Source organism: Setaria italica, chromosome V, assembly GCF_000263155.2.
Source record: "Setaria italica strain Yugu1 chromosome V, Setaria_italica_v2.0, whole genome shotgun sequence".
In the NCBI taxonomy this organism is placed as follows: domain Eukaryota; kingdom Viridiplantae; phylum Streptophyta; class Magnoliopsida; order Poales; family Poaceae; genus Setaria; species Setaria italica.
The window spans coordinates 14,171,958-14,187,856 of record NC_028454.1 but is presented as its reverse complement, the minus strand read 5'-3'; the positions used below and the strand labels follow the sequence as shown (position 1 = coordinate 14,187,856).

Genomic DNA, 15,899 nt, shown 5'->3' with positions numbered 1-15,899 from the left:
GTTTTGGGATCTAGCTTCCCCATGTTCGGGTTAAATACTTTGGCCTCAGCTGGGCTCCCCCACACATGCAGGTGGTTTAGTGAGGGTACTCTTCCTGTCCATAGTTCATACGGTGTTTTGGGCACCGACTTACTTGGCACTCTATTTAGAATGTGAATGGCGGTTTTCAACGCCTCCATCCACAGTCCCAATGGTAAGGTGGAATAACTCATCATGCTGCGCACCATATCCATCAGTGTACGGTTACGCCTCTCAGCTATTCCATTTTGCTGAGGCTCGCCCGGCATCGAATACTGGGCTACTATGCCATTTTCCTACAAAAACCTCGCAAAAGGTCCAGGAACTTGGCCAAATGGTGTATGTCGACCATAGTACTCCCCCCACGGTCGGATCTTACTATTTTAATTCTTTTGTTATGTTGATTTTCAACTTCAGCTTTAAATATCTTAAATTTATCCAGCGCTTCTGATCTTTCTTTAATTGGATAAATGCAACCATAACGAGAGTAATCGTCTGTGAATGTTATGAACGAGTCATAGCCATCCACGCTTTTCACAAGAAATGGTCCACAAATATCAGTGTGGATTATCTCTAAAACTCCTGTGCTACGTTTAGCGCCTTTTTTAATTTGCTTTACAAACTTTCCTTTAATGCAATCAACGCATTGTTCTAAGTCTGAGAACTCTAATTGAGGAAGAATTTCATTCTTAACTAGTCTTTCTATTCTCCCCCTCGAAATATGGCCTAAACGACAGTGCCATAATTTCGACGATGTTTCATGAGTTCTCTTTCTTTTCTTTGTTTCTTGCTCTGACGAGGATACATTCATATTCACATCACACACAGAATTTACTTTTTCACGCAGTGATAATAAATACAACTCATTGTGAAGGATGGCAACACCAACACATGCATTATCAAACCAAATGGCACACTTTCCATTTCCAAAATGACATTCATATCCATCATGGTCCATACGTGAAATGCTAATCAAGTTTCTGTGTAACGAAGGAACATAAAGTACATCTCTAAGTACAAGCATGAAACCATCAACTAGCTCTAGAGAGACATCGCCAACAGCTTCAACATCTGCTTGGACTCCATTTGCGACTTCAACGCATCTTTCGCTTCTTTGCGTAGTCCTCGTCGAACGGAATCCCTGTAAAGAATTTGCAACATGAACAGTTGCACCTGAGTCAATCCACCAAGTAGATTTCAAATACTGTGTATACAAGGATTCATTTACAAAGGATATAGTGTTCTCACCTCCTTTTACCATTATCGACTTTAACCAGTCGGGACATTCTTTCTTGTAATGCCCCTTTTTCTTGCAGTGTAGACACTGATCTTTTTCTACTGTGAGAGGCTTTTGGTGATGCTGCTGCATAGGAGCCTTTCCTCGTGCCTTGAAAGAGGAGTTAGCATTCTTTTTCCTGTTGTCCTTTACATAGTGCAATGAACCACCATATGAGGATCTAATTCTATCCTCTTCCTGCACGCACATGGCTATCATTTTTTCCATGTCCCACTGTTCTGGCTGCATGTTATAATTGACAACAAAAGTGTCAAACTCTTTTGGCAGGGAAGCGAAAACCAAATGAATAATGTGCCCAGGCTTGAGCTCAAGATCCATTGGCTTCAACTGTGCTGCCAAGTTATACATCCTCAAGATGTGATCTCTTATGCCAGTCCCTCCTCCATTATACCTCTCTGTGGCCAGCTGCTTGAACAGCTGGGTAGCATATATCTTTGAGGAACCAGTGAACTGATTCCTTATCTTCTCGAGGTACTCTGCAACGGAGTCGCACTCTGTGATCGAGCCCAAAATTGCAGGCTCAATCGTATTCTTTACCAAAGCCATACATTTCTTGTTGGCAGTGGTCCACTGTTTGTTTTCAAGGGTATATGCCAACTCTAGTGGAGCATAGTCCCTTTCCTTTTGCTGCCATGCAGCATCATCATCACCTTCAGCCCTCACTAGCTTCTCTGGAGCTTTTGGCCGCGGTGTAGTCAGCACCCAGTCAACTTCTCCACAAACGAAGGAGAATTCAATCTTCTTCCTCCACTCTGTATGGTTGTTCCTTTCAGAATGGGTATCTCTTTGAGACAAGCCATTAAGTTGAATGATCCTGAAATTTGCAATCCAAGGTGAGATCATAACAACAATTGCATGATTTATTTCCAACGTTGGTAAAAAAATAAAACATACAACTGTTTATGCAATTTAAAACTATATCACCGTTGGGCAGAAATAGAAATAAAAGCATCAAAACTTTTTAAATCATGATACAGTTATTAACAACGTTGGTCAGAAAATAACAGCACCATAATCTAATTAACTTTATCATGCTCTCACAAATTTAATTGTCTCGTTGGTTCAAATTAAATTTAAATAGAGCAATAAATTAAACTTTTGCAGCGGAAACTGTGAAATAAATCTATTTTCAGAAGCAAAACCACTGTATAAACTTTATTAATCTCTAATACAAATTATCCCATTGGTTCAAATTAGATTAGAGACCAAAACTATGCAAAAAGCATCAATTAAATGCTTCTAGAAATAGAAAAAACTAATTTTCAAGCGTTAATGTGCAAAACTCTATTTTCGGCCCAGCAGCGAAAACGGCCCACAGCCCGTTCCCGCACTCGGCCCACTCGCGCGACGCGTCCGGTCGTGAGCGCGGCCTGCTAGCCTTTGGCCCAGCAGCCGCGGTTAGCTCGGCCCATCGCAACCTTGAGGCCCGGGCGGCTCTGCTCGTTCACTCGCAGGCCGCAGCCTGGGCCTGGGCTGCCAAAGCGGCCTGCTCTTCTTACCCGCCTGGGCCAAATCTGGCCCGGACGATCTCATCCGTCCGTCAAATCCGACGGTTCAGCGGCACTTTCGGCGGATCAAAATCTCCGACGGCCGGCTCCCCCAAAAACCCTAGCTCAGTCTGTTCTTTCCCCCGCGAGATCCCACCGTAGCGGCGGCGGCGACGGGGCTATCTCTCCCGCGCCCAGCGATGGCCGGCGGCGGCGGTTGAGGGATGGCCCCGCCGGCGCACGGCCGCGGCAGCCCCCCTCCCTCTCTTTTGCTTGCTTTCCCTCCCCCTCTCCCTCGGAGCCTACTCCGAGATCCAGGAGGTGGCCATGGCGACCATGGAAAAGGGCCGGCGCCACCGCGGGTACCCTCGCCGGCGCGCGCGTCCACCGCGAGGTTGGGCGCGCCGCCGTCGAGCGGTCCTTTGGTGGTGCTGTTGCGTCCCCCCGAGCCCCGAGCGGATGCTCCGGCGGCTCGGGTGGATCTTTTCCCCAGAGAGCCCGTGGCTCGGCCGGCCTTTGCCGCTCGCCATCGGTGGACGTGCGGCGGTGAGGACGGCGGCAGGTAAGCCTCCCCGCGTCCCTCTTTTCTTTAGATCTAGGGTTAGGGTTAGGGTTTTACTTTTTCTGTTTCTTTTTGGATCTACTTCTTTTTCCCGATCTAGAAAAGCTTCTAGTGAGGTGTCTGATACCATTGTTAGATGTGTGCCTAGGATCTCTAGATGTATATCTAGTCGGGATCATAATCATCATGAAGAACTTGGTGTTTCTGGTGTGTACCGAGAGCGAGAGCGAGCGAGAGATAGGATTACCTTCACCCCTAGGGGTGGTAGCAGCAGAGTTGCTGGCCATCTCACGTTCGCGTGGGGAAGTCTGCGCAAGGCAGCGATGCGCAGTGCCGAGTCGAGTCGTCAGCAAGGTGGCGGTGGTGCTTCCCGCCGCTACTACGCAAGACCTAGATCGGTAGGTGTGTCGGTGGGGCGGCTGGCTGCGGCGAACCTCGTGAGCCGAGCCGTGGCCCCCACCCTGTTTATATAGCGCAACGCGATAGGGGCCTACCACCCAATGCTAGGGGGGCGCCCCCGATCAGGGCGCGGATCAGGGTCCCGATGGGCCTTTGGCCCCATTGGGGAGGAGATCAATCTAACAGTTTGGGCCATTTTCTTTCCAAATCTCCGGCCGACCAGCATTGCAGTAGATTTGCTTTTGTGAAGAAAATCCATGCGAAGCCAAAGGGAGATCACTCCGACTGACAGCGCCAGTGTCTCACTCTACTTGTTTTGTTGCTTCTTTTTGCTGGAAGCAGACATGTACTTGGATCACAGGGTTCAGGGTACACGCATTGGACGCTAGATTAGAATGGTCTGTCGTCTGTGCTGCCCTGGTGTTTTAAACTTTAGTGCCGATGGGATTTGGAGTAGGGCCTTTTTTATGGCTCATCAAGATTCAAGAGTCATCAAGAGGTATAATCAGGAACCGAGGTCCAAATTACTAATGGATTGAACATGTTAATTTCTCCCTGTGCTAAATATTTTCAAGCATAGGGGAAAGGGAGTGACCAGATAACATTCGAGTAAAATCTAACTTTGGTTAAGATATGTTTGGTTGCTCGGCCTAGGTCCGCCCAAGCATGGGCCTTAAGCCAGGCCGGCTCAAACATGGCTTTAGCGAGACAATTGCTAGTGTTTGGTTCTGCCTGCCTAGCCCAGGTATTATCGTGAAGTGACTGAATGCTTTTTTTTTTTTGAGATATGAAGTGACTGAATGCTTGGGTATGCATTGGGCTGTGAAATAGTTGGTGTTTAATCCCAACTCCCAAGTAACATGTTGCATAGTTTGCTGATTCAAGCTGTTAGCAAGTGAAATACGGATTTGCCAACCTTTGAATCTTGGTCAGGATTATCCGATTCTGTTGGAAATACTATAGCCAGTACCGATCCGCACTAGTACAGTTGCACGATAAGCCAACCGTGTTGCCGCGCCTGCTGCTGCTGCTACCAATCCGGCAACAGAGCAATTCCATTGTGTCCGGCAAAGGCTCAAAAGACAAGAACTCACTGAGTTAGGATAAATTGCGGAGGTGAGGTTTGTACATGAGAAGTATCACGAAAATTTATCTAGAGAGGTAAATAATTTGATACATAAGCACTAAAATTTGTACCATACCATACCTCTCTCTAGTTATATTTCGCTGGTAGCTCTTGGTACCTCCCAAGACAGTAAAAACTAAAAAAGGTTAAACTATATAGCATTAATAACAAGCCCTGCCTCTTCTGAGCACATCTCACATCCTCGCTAGTCGCTACATCCGCAAGCCCTGCCTCTCTCCCCACTTACATCGCCGACCAAGTGCCGCAACCCATCATTCTTTAAGGATAACAAATCCGGCCTCATGAATGTTTACGGCCACAGTTTACAGCATAAAGCAAGAAACAATACTTAGATCGCGATTACAGCAAACGCTCTTAAAATTAAGCAAGGTTCAGAGACACTAAGACTAAAAACACTAGGCTTGAAGTCTACTCCTGAAATTCACTAAAAACACTAGGCTTGAAATCTACTCCAAGTATGAAGAAATCCATAACTGTATTGCGACAGTTGTCCTTCAGAGTAATTTTCTCCTCTTTAGATAACATCGACTAGCTTCTTATCCAGAAGGTCCCCCTGAAAATTACCTGCAAAAACGAATTAGGAATGGTTCCTTTGACACCACCTCATTTCTATTCAACCAAATAGCCTAACATAAAACCGAAGCGTCCATAAGAATTTGTTTTCTAATCTATCAGGAAAAGCTTCTAAGTCAAGACTCCAACAAATTGGACACACTAGTAGACGGTTGAATTCCAAACGAGAGATACACAACATTCCAAATGAACCTTGCCATATGACAGATGAAAAATAAATGTTGTACAGTCTCATTAGAGTTAAAAAATAGCACTTGGTACTTCCTTGCCATCTTCTTTGCCATCTTCTTTTAGCAAGATTATCCTTTGTCAGGACAACTCTTTTTTTCAAATACCACATGAACACTTTGATCTTGAGTGGTACTTTTATTTTCAGGAAGCACACAAAGACGGTGTTCCTTCATGTTGCATTATTTCTTTGTACATTGATTTCACTGTGAACTCTTTGTTTTTATTCAGCTTCCAAAGAAAAATGTCTTTCTGTTCACTTAGACTATGTCCTGCCACCTTTGTCACCAGCTTTAGCCATTTATTTAGTTTGTCCCCTGTCAATGCACGTCTAAATGATATATTCAGAGGGACAGTGCTAAAAACTTTGGCTACAGTTTCATTTTTCTTTCTAGTGATGTTATACACGGATGGGAATCTTTTCATCAAAGTCTCATTCCCAATCCATAAATCTTTCCAAAATCTAGTTTGGTTACCATTATAGACTTCGAACTTGCCCATTGATAGAAATTGGTCCTTGATATCCATGAGGCCGGCCCAAAATTGTGAGTCACCAGGCTTCTTTGACACTTGAGTCAATGTCTTGTTAGTTAAATATTTTCTTCTTAGTAAGCTTTGCCACATGTCCTCCTCATTCAGAAATTTAAATAACTACATGCTTAGCAAACATCTATTTGAACTTCCAGATTTGTGATACCCAAACCGCCCACATTCTTTGGTACACAAAGGATGCTCCACTTAGCTAGTGTGTACTTTTTCTTATGTTCATAGCACTGCCAAAAAAATCTAGATTAGTAGTCAGATCTATAGTAGTCCAATCTTTTAAGAACATCTTTAGGTATTCTAAAAAAGGACATCATAAACATTGGTAAGCTTAAGAGAACAAAATTTATTAGCACTAGTCTTCCTCCAGAAGTTTGCTCTTCCAACTTCCTAATTTTTTCTGGAATCTTTCTTCAATCATGCTCCAATCCATTTGAGATTTTACGGTGATTTATTGGGATTCCATGATATTTTAAAGAGAGATCCTTCCTTGTAGCCAAAGACCTGCACATAGTCTCCCACAATATCTTTTGACTCCCCAAAGCAGAACAACTCACTTGTATGAAAATTAATCTTTAAGGCTGGAGAGCTTTTCAAAGGTACATAGTACTAGCTTCAAGTTTTTAGCCTGCTCTAAATCATTTTCCATAAAGAGAATCGTATCATCCGCATGTTGAAAAATTGATAATCCTCCATCTACCAGATGAGGCACTAGGCCCCTAATTTGATCATTATCTCTAACTCTTGAAATGAGAATTGCTAACATATCTGCCACAATATTATATAAGACCGGTGACAAAGGGTCTCCCTGCCTCAATTTTTTTTTGTTTGGAAGAAATGTCCAATATAGAACATCCCAAAGTGCTGGACCAGACTCTGCTCTGAAAAATGTCCCGACTCTTTTCCATGTTCTTTGGTTTCTTACATATTCCAATAACATGTATTCCATTCGTTCCAAATTATAGGTCATTTTAATTTTTCTAGATAGATAAATTTTGCTATGTAGTATCTAGATAAGGCAAAACGAACTACAATTTAAAACAGAGGGAGTACAACTTACTGTTAGCTATTAGCGGTTGGTAGAGTCTACAGTAGACTGAGGCCGCTCCCTGAAAACTGGTTTCATGAAGTTTCCTGACCAGACAAGGTTCCGTACTCTTGTTAAGACAAAGACAAAGGCAGGGGATAGACAAATAAGGCATCCTAACAGTTAGTTGCAACTTATTCCATGTGATGCTTGAAATTTCATGCTACTGGCAGAGATGAGCCGAACACCCTGTCCTTTGCCTTGGTAGCCTGAAATTCGAAAACATGAAGGAAAGAGATGTCACCCTGGATAGACTAGACTCTAGAGCAGCATCCTGGTAGAATTTAGTTGGTGTTCTCTACTTACTTCCTTGCTCCAGTCTATGGACCATGTGACAGATGCAAACAAGAGCACCTTGGTGAGGCTGCCGCAGACGATGCCGAGCCAAAGGCCCTGTCGGAAGCACATGATGATCAGTATCTGAGTTCAGAGATGTTCATGTCGTTTCACTATACTACATTCTAAGGGTGTTTTTTGTTTCAGATGAGAAGTTGAGCTTGGTAGAGGTACCATTCCATTGAGATGGAAGACAAACGCAAGCAGCACCGCCATAGGGATGCCTGCCAAGTAGAACGCGCCGAGGTTCACGGCGGCGCCGATCTTTTGCTTGCCACAGCCCGTGAGCACGCCTGGAAAATTTAAAGCAGCAAAGATTATTACAACTCTAATTTCTCAAGATTATCCATGATGCAGTCAGTTTCGTATTTGGCCGGTCACCTGAGAGAGAGCCGTGAAGGCCATCTATGAAGAAAGATATCCCAAGAACCGGCAGCATTCGAGCAATGTATGCCACTACCTCCTGCTCGTTGCTGTACATGTATCCCCAAACGTGGCGTAGCAAGGTCATGGCCAAGGTCAGAACGAAGCCTGAAAATAAGGCGATGTAAACGACTACCCTCGTTACCAACTTTGCTGCCTGAGGCTGTCCAGCACCAAGTTCGTTGGAAACGCGCGTGCTGTGGGGTGAAGAAACGAGACAGTGAGCCGATCAAATTTCCAGCAGTGTAATGCTTGTAGGTATTGAGTGGTATATAACAGTTTGTGTTGGAGGACATGGAATCAGTCACCTCACGGAAGAGCCAAGCCCCAATGGTATCATGAAGAGAAGAATACCAGTGTTAAGGCTGCAGAATAATTGAACACTCGGTTAGCTAGATCAAAGTGTATGTCCTTTCTGAATCTTGATGTGGGGCTATACCAAATTGACAGCACTGAAGTCTCCAGCTGAGGATTCGGCAGAAGACCAGACAGCAGCACAAGGGTTTCGAAAGCCCACCACTCCAAGCTGCACCCAAGAAATGACATTGTTTCTATCAAGTGGTGCATCGAGCCACCGGATGTGTGCAAAAGAAGAGCACATCATTCCTAAGGCCCAGTTTTTGAAGATTTGTTAAAGTTTTCACCTGTAAATGAAATCCGGGTGTATTGTCTATTGCACAACAAAACAGCGTACGTTTTGAATCTGGATGAGTATTTTTGAGAATCTGTTGCCTTACATACCAGATCATCATTGCAGACGGCACGGCGAGATCGGCGAATTTGCGCAGATCCTTAAACCCCTCCATTGAGAACCCGTTCCATGTGTCCTTGCAGGCGCTCGACAGCCTGACGTACAGGGCCAGCATCGCCAGGTTGACAGCGTACGAGATGGCGTTGCTAAGCGCGGCGCCCTTAGCTCCCATGCCGGCCTTGAACACGAGCGCCCAGCACACGGCGAGGTGGCAGAGCGCCGCGGCGCCCGAGCTGGCCGTTACGGGCAGGACGAGGCTCTGCGCCTGCAGGAACCGGACGTGGCACTGCAGCGGCACGCTCACGGCGAGGGACGGGATGAGCCAACGCGCGTAGGCGCCGGCCTCGGCGGCGATGAGCGGGTCCTGGCCGAGGAGCACCAGGATCTGGCCGGCGTGCGCCCAGACGACGGCGATGGGAACGCAGGTGAGCCCGAGCACCACCATGGCGCGCTGCTTGTAGACGCCGAGCAGGTTGTGCTGCCGCGCTCCGAACGCCTGCCCGCACAGCGTGTCCAGCGCAGTCGCCATGCCGGTCTGGATGAGACAGCCGTATGCCCATGGATGCCAAGCAAGAATCAGAACAGAACCGAGCTCTTCAAACTTAAAGAGTAGACGACGAGGCTAGGGAAATGGGCGTACGATGATACTGAAGCCGGTGACGCTGGCGACGGAGTTGGCGAGGGAGGCGCCGGCGAGGGGAAGCTCGCCGAGGTGGCCGACGAACATGAGGGACAGTATGTTGATGATGTTCTGCAGCAAGCAGTTGGCGATCATCGGCCCGGCGAGGCGAACCAGCCGCTTCGCCTCGGCCGCGGCGAGGCCCTGCCGGCACCATTCGTCCGCCGCCGGGAGCAGCGGCTCGCGGACCGCAGTGCCTTGCATGTGATCCATTGCCGGGTGATCTCTTGCTCCCGCTGGCTTTGACTTGGAGGTGGAGACAGCGAAGGTGCGGGACACAAGGAGCGCGTTGTACGGCGGGGTGTGGTAGTTTGACTTGAGATATGGACGGACCACTGGGATCACGTGACCACCGGAGCTGTGAAGTTTCAGGACTGGTTGAACTTGTATACTCCTGAGAACGTATCTTGTTATCTCATCACTACAGAAACCATTTAATATCTATGACAGATTTTTGATGTGTTTACTGAAAACGTCATAAATAGGACAACATCTATAACGATTTATGTATTTTTATCATAGATCTGCAAATGACGGTTAGAAAATATCATAGATTGTGTTGATCCATGATGATTATGAAGAAATGTCGCTCGATTTAATATGTGACGCTCAAGTACATGACGATGTACGAAACCGTCACATACATTGCACTATGACGGTTTTTCAGTGATTTGTGATAGAATTTTTCCGTCAGATTTTATGATTTGTTTTAGTGCATGCTACCGTGGTGTTAGTTTGATAATAGATTTAGATTGTCCAAATTTTATTTAAATATTTTTTCCACTCCATTGGATTGGTTTGATTTGGACTTAAGATATATATGGATTGAGTTGAGGGTCCAAATTGATATGAACTTGGAGTTTACGTCTGGTCAAATTCCAATATCCATTACATCCAATTGACTTTTTTTTTGCGGAAATTACATCCAGTTGACTTAGGATCCGCACAAAGTAGCTGAGTGAGTCCTTTCCGACAAATTCCAGTCAGTTTCAATAAAAATTTAAGGTGTGAATGTGAGGTTTTAGTTCTAGATATAGTCGTTGATGTTGGATCCACATGCGCATCTAGTGATACTAGTCTGTACGAAGTAGTTAGGTATCATTCTGAGTCATCTCAAACATATTTTAGTTAATTTCGCTAAAATATTAAGGTGTGAATGTGAGGTTTTAGTATGGTTCGACTCTTGATGCGGGGTCACATATGGATTTTTGCACGATAGTCTACACGCTGAGTGGTCAATGACAAACTGAATGCGTTGGACATTAACTGGCAGATGCTAGCGTTCTACTTCGTAGCCTTCTATTCTTAGTGGTATCGCGATCTTCGTTCACGTAAGCAGTTTTAACCCACCTGGATGCACAGCTTCCCTTCGTTGACGAGGATGCTGTCGGCTGCCCAACTCCTTTACGATGAAATCTGCGGCAGCCCCTCTCCTCGTTGATGACGGCAGAGGCAGCAGTCCTCGCGTTTATGCTGGCAACAGCGGCGGCCGTCCCTGCTGGTCTGCGCGGAACCCCCTAGGGCCTCAACGTCTTCTTCGTAGATCCCTGCTGCGGCAGGAGCGGCGTTTCACGTTGGCGGAAAAGACGCAGTAGACGTTGGTGGGGCCACGGTGTCGCCGTCCTTTGGGCGTTGCTTCCGGCGGAACAGCGGCATCGTCCTCCCCTGGGCGTCGCTGCGTCTGGCACAGGGCATACGGTGGCGGGATTGAATACTGCTGAGCGGTTCCAGATGCAAACGTCCTCCGAACAACGGAACAAGCAATCAGGACAGTCGAGGGTTAGCATGTGCAGGGACGCCCAGCCCAGCCCATGGAGGAAAAAAAAGAGACGCGGAGGGTCAGTCGAGCGCACGGGAGGCTGGTGCGTGGACGGACTCGGGTACAGAATAAGCGGATATATATATGTGGATTTCACTAGTAACTTTTAATATTGTTGGAACTGAATGTTATCTTAGTTTCACGGACTCATGTTCATTAATTGTCAAGAACTTTTTTTATCAAATCATAGTCAGAAAATTACGTCTGCCATTGTTGTGTTACTGTAATTTTGACTGATCAATTATGTGGTAAATTAACCATAGTAGTTTCTTGGACTCATGTTCATTAGTTGTCAAGCACACAATTCTCATAATTTCTTTTAGTAAGAGTCCATGGTCTTCAGGTGTACAACACTATTGTAAATATAACATACCGCATTTACTAATTTACTTTCATAAATTCTCGTAATTTTATTGATGGATCCATGCTAATTACTTATCTGAATTATGTTTCCTGGAAATCATATATTTACAAAATTACGTCAATCAAATGTTGCATTACTGTAGTTCCGACCGTAAGTACGTGGTGCATATCTACTGCCAATCATTTAGTAACTTAAAGGAACTGGTAAATTGATTACAATAGTGTCTGGTAACTACCATTGTCATAAACTGGTGACGCAACACTTGTAAAGACCTCTGGTAAATTCATGACACTTTTTTTGTAAATACCTTTTTGGTAAGTTGATGACGATATTCCGGTAGGTACTTTGTGGTAAATTGATGACGCTGTTCTGGTAAGTACCTTGTGGTAAATTGATGACACCATTTTGTAAATATTTCATCTGGTGCCATTTGACTTGCACAGTAAATGGTTCCTGCTGGCTGATGCGTGCTTTCTTGTTCATTAGTTGTCAAGAACTTTATCAAATCATAGTCAGAAAATTACGTCTGTCATTGTTGTGTTACTGTAATTTTGACTGATCAATTATGTGGTAAATTAACCATACTAGTTTCTTGGACTCATGTTCATTAGTTGTCAAGCACTTTCTTTATCGCAAATCATAGTCAGAAAATTACGTTTGCCATTGTTGTGTTACTGTAATTTGACTGATCAATTATGTGGTAAATTAACCATATCATTTACTAGTTTTTTGATACAAGTAGTTCGATTCGATCTATTTCATCATCACTAATTTTAACATTTTCTTTGCGGCAACTCAAATGCGAATATGATTGGCATGACCTACCCTTCTTTTTATCTTTTGCTCATGGAACTAAAATTTTAGTTATTTCAAAATTCTCGTAATTTCTCAGTGAGAGTCTATGGTCTTTAGGTGCACAACGCCATTGTTAATATATCATACCATTTACTCAGTTTTTTTTCCATCAGTTCTCGTAATTTTACTGTAAACAATCATGGTAATTGTAGGAGCCCTTCAGATTCCTTCACCGCGGTAAATTCACCATATAATTTAGTATTTTGTTTGGTAATCACGCCGATTCATTATTACGTAATCAACACCAGAAGAAAACTTTGTTTGGTACCTACTTGCTTCCTCTGAGTATTCTAGTAATCATTTACATAAGAGTATCATAATCATTTACATAAGATTAATTTGTTGTTAATAAGGTCTCACTCTCTCAACGTAACATTTTCTATTTTTTTTATCCTTGCAGATTGAAAATTGATTTTTTTTCAGCGGTTCTGTTGTAAAAAAGGAGCTTGCTATCCCAACATGAGAAAAAAGATATCACCAGAGCTACCAATAACTGTGAAATATACAGTAAATGGTTGTTTTATGTAACTATATGAGCCTATTGTGAAAGTATTTCCTCCAAAATGTGAAACTCCATTATACTGAATACTATATTGGTGTGGCGTTTGCCTAAATTTAGTTAGTGAGATTAGTCAGTGATCATGGTTTCATGCTATGCTGTCCGTTCAGGTTTTGTTTCCTTGCTTTCTGGCATGAGCAGCCCATGATCTGCCCATTGACAATTCAAAAGGTGCTTTTGAGCTCTGCTCAGTCAACCAGACTTTCTCCCCGACATGGCTTCTGATTTGACTTTCCTAGCACTACGGCAAGCAAGGGACTGATGGTGTTTGCTGCAATTTCTAGTTGTGTGATGTGTTGCAGTGCTAGATAGAATATGCAAGAAATTGGTAGCTCGCCATTCATATTATGTCTCCAATCAATCGAACTATTGTAAGTATTTCATCTTAAATCAGTCTTGTGATTATAATAACTCTCCGTTGTAATTATCCTCTCAGGCCAATCAAATTATGGTAAAATTACATGGTAAATTTGTCCTGGTATTTTTGTAACTTGTTCATCAGAACACTTGTATACAAACCACGTTCATGCATTCTCGTAACTCGTTCACTTCCTCGCCTGCAAATGTGGTCTCGAATTTGAGTAATCAAAATGACTAAACAACGTGAATTAATTACGTGATCGTATTTTAAACGGAGAACCTGGTTGGAATCTTGATCATCAGACGAATCGAATTTTCTCTTCCAGCGTTGATGACGCTAGCTCCTAATCCGGCGCAAATTAAGTAACGATGCACGGCTCCCTCGCTCCTGGATGCTCGGCTCGCTCGTAGCGGACTCACCTAGACCGGCTTGGAGCGTGGTAGGTGTGGACCCTGGTGGATTTACTGCTGGCCAATCCTAGCATGGCATGTGTCCTGGCTACAGAATAGCCTATTCTATAGCTGGCTACGGAGTATATGGTATCTGGATGCTGCTTGGTATGATCTTCCACGCCCGAATGATTGACGTCGCAGACTTCAATCACAACATCATGGCATGTAGCATTATTATTCTTCCCCGGCCGAATTGTTGTTAACACTTTAACAACATTGGAGACTTATTCTCTTGTGTGACAAAATATTCTTTTATGCGAGCTGTATTTCTATTCTTCTTCTTCAATACCAGGTTCCTCTGGTTGCCACAGTTCGTACCATGACAGAAATTCACGATATTCCTTTCTTAACTGGCATTCCATTCTATAATTTGGCTTAAGTAGCCTTCCTACTTCTTTTGATATTATACTATTCTTTCCATAATATTCTCGTAGAAATATTTTTGGTATTTTGTTTTGATACATCATATGGTACTCAGTATCAAATTTGGTATTTCTTTCTATTTCTTTTGCTTCACTGAAAATTCTCCAATTATCATGATTATTTTTGGCACGTATTTCTTCATAATTTTGCCATGTTTCTGACGACCGGAATTTATATGAAACTTTTATAATATATATCATGACTTGCTGGTCTCAATGTTAGTGTAAATTTTGGTGGATTAGAAAAGTATTTTATTTTATATTTTCCTTGAACACACGCCAATTTTTTACATGCTTCTTTAATAGCCTTTCCTAAATCAGATTGAAGTATTTCTTCCCATGTTCCATAAATATCTCGGACTAACCCATGATCAATAATAGTTTGTAAAGAGATATCTTCTCCTGTATGCCTTTGTATATTTGTAAAATATTATAGATTTATATCAACCTTAAGTATTATAAATTTGTGATGAGGCTTAACAATTAACTTATCATCAAGATGAAGCAAAGGAAAGGTATTTATATTAACTATTATTCCCAAATTCCTTTCTACTCCTTGATATAGCCTCATGAAATAAATTTGTATATCATAAAATGTTTTGTACTGCCTTTCAGCATATTTCTTCCATATTAGATCTATAATATCCTGTGTAAAATATGCCAGCACTTGTTCAGTCTTAAAACTTATCCTAGGGATAAGAAACTCGTGTGGAGTATTGACTAAATATTTATTATTTCTTTTATCATTTGAAGAGTCTTCCTTCGGACTGATCTTATTTTCCTCATATTTTGTATTGACTACTTTCTTGTCATTTTGCTGTTCTAAGCATGACCTACATGCCTGTTTTATACATAAACTAAAGGTAGCCCTTTTTCCTGGATCTTGATAATATATACAAAACACACATTTTATATTAAAGTCATCTCTTTTATGATCCCGAATTATTTGATCCATCATTTCTATCTTTAGTCCTCCTAGTTCCTTAATCAAGTTTAACTCTTCATCACGCGATTCCTCTTCTTCATTATATTCAATTTCATCTGTTTCTATTATTGAATATATAGATTCATCGTCCATTATATCATCATCACATACCAGAATATTTTCATTAACACTATCTATAATTAACACCTTTTCTTGCTCTTCCTGCTTATTAGAATATCTCTTCTTATCTTTATTAGGACAGGTTTTACTTAAATGATCTGGAGAATTGCAAATAAAGCATCTACATGTACTATCATAATTTTTTCTAGGATTATATCTTCTTACATTTCTCTTGTGAAGGAAAGGAGCCCTATTATCTGATCTTCTTAGAAAATATCTTTTCTTTGTCCTTACATTTCCCTTTTTATAATTTTTAGGGTATTTCTTATTTCTATATTTCTCTTCTCCATATGTCAATGGTATTTGAACTATTTTATTACAAAAATTGTAGTCTGATTGCTTCATTGACCTTTGAGCTTGTATGCTTGTGCATATCTTTCTTAATTGCTTAAAAACAAATGTTATAGCCTGAGAAATGTTATATTCCTTTCT

At 42.8% G+C, this 15,899-nt stretch overlaps 1 protein-coding gene across 2 annotated transcripts; it reads right to left on the bottom strand.

Annotated features, from left to right (window-relative positions):
• Positions 1–4,953: 4,953 nt before the first annotated feature.
• LOC101761382 (protein DETOXIFICATION 16) lies at positions 4,954–9,733 on the bottom strand. Of its 2 annotated transcripts, XM_004968615.4 has the most exons (10): positions 9,492–9,733; positions 8,842–9,386; positions 8,540–8,626; positions 8,409–8,465; positions 8,059–8,297; positions 7,852–7,970; positions 7,648–7,734; positions 7,476–7,550; positions 7,315–7,388; positions 4,954–5,474 (listed from the first exon to the last, which is right to left on the bottom strand). In XM_004968615.4, exons 1-8 carry the CDS (start codon positions 9,624–9,626, stop codon positions 7,500–7,502), a joined length of 1,320 nt encoding a protein of 439 aa, XP_004968672.1. In that variant the 5' UTR covers positions 9,627–9,733; the 3' UTR covers positions 4,954–5,474; positions 7,315–7,388; positions 7,476–7,499. The 2 variants fall into 2 exon arrangements, with proteins under 2 accessions (XP_004968672.1, XP_022682911.1); XM_022827176.1 differs by having other exon boundaries at positions 4,956–5,474; positions 7,315–7,550.
• Between the last annotated feature and the right edge of the window lie 6,166 nt (positions 9,734–15,899).

What these genes read in the sequence shown, in the direction of transcription:
- LOC101761382 (XM_004968615.4), bottom strand. Translation starts at nt 9,626, where the DNA reads ATGATCGCCAACTGCTTGCTGCAGAACATCATCAACATACTGTCCCTC. An exon ending in CCTTCACGGCTCTCTCTCAG is followed by an intron (nt 7,971 to 8,058) that starts GTGACCGGCCAA and finishes TAAATTTTCCAG; the next exon opens with GCGTGCTCACGGGCTGTGGC. An exon ending in CCATAGACTGGAGCAAGGAA is followed by an intron (nt 7,551 to 7,647) that starts GTAAGTAGAGAA and finishes TTCGAATTTCAG; the next exon opens with GCTACCAAGGCAAAGGACAG.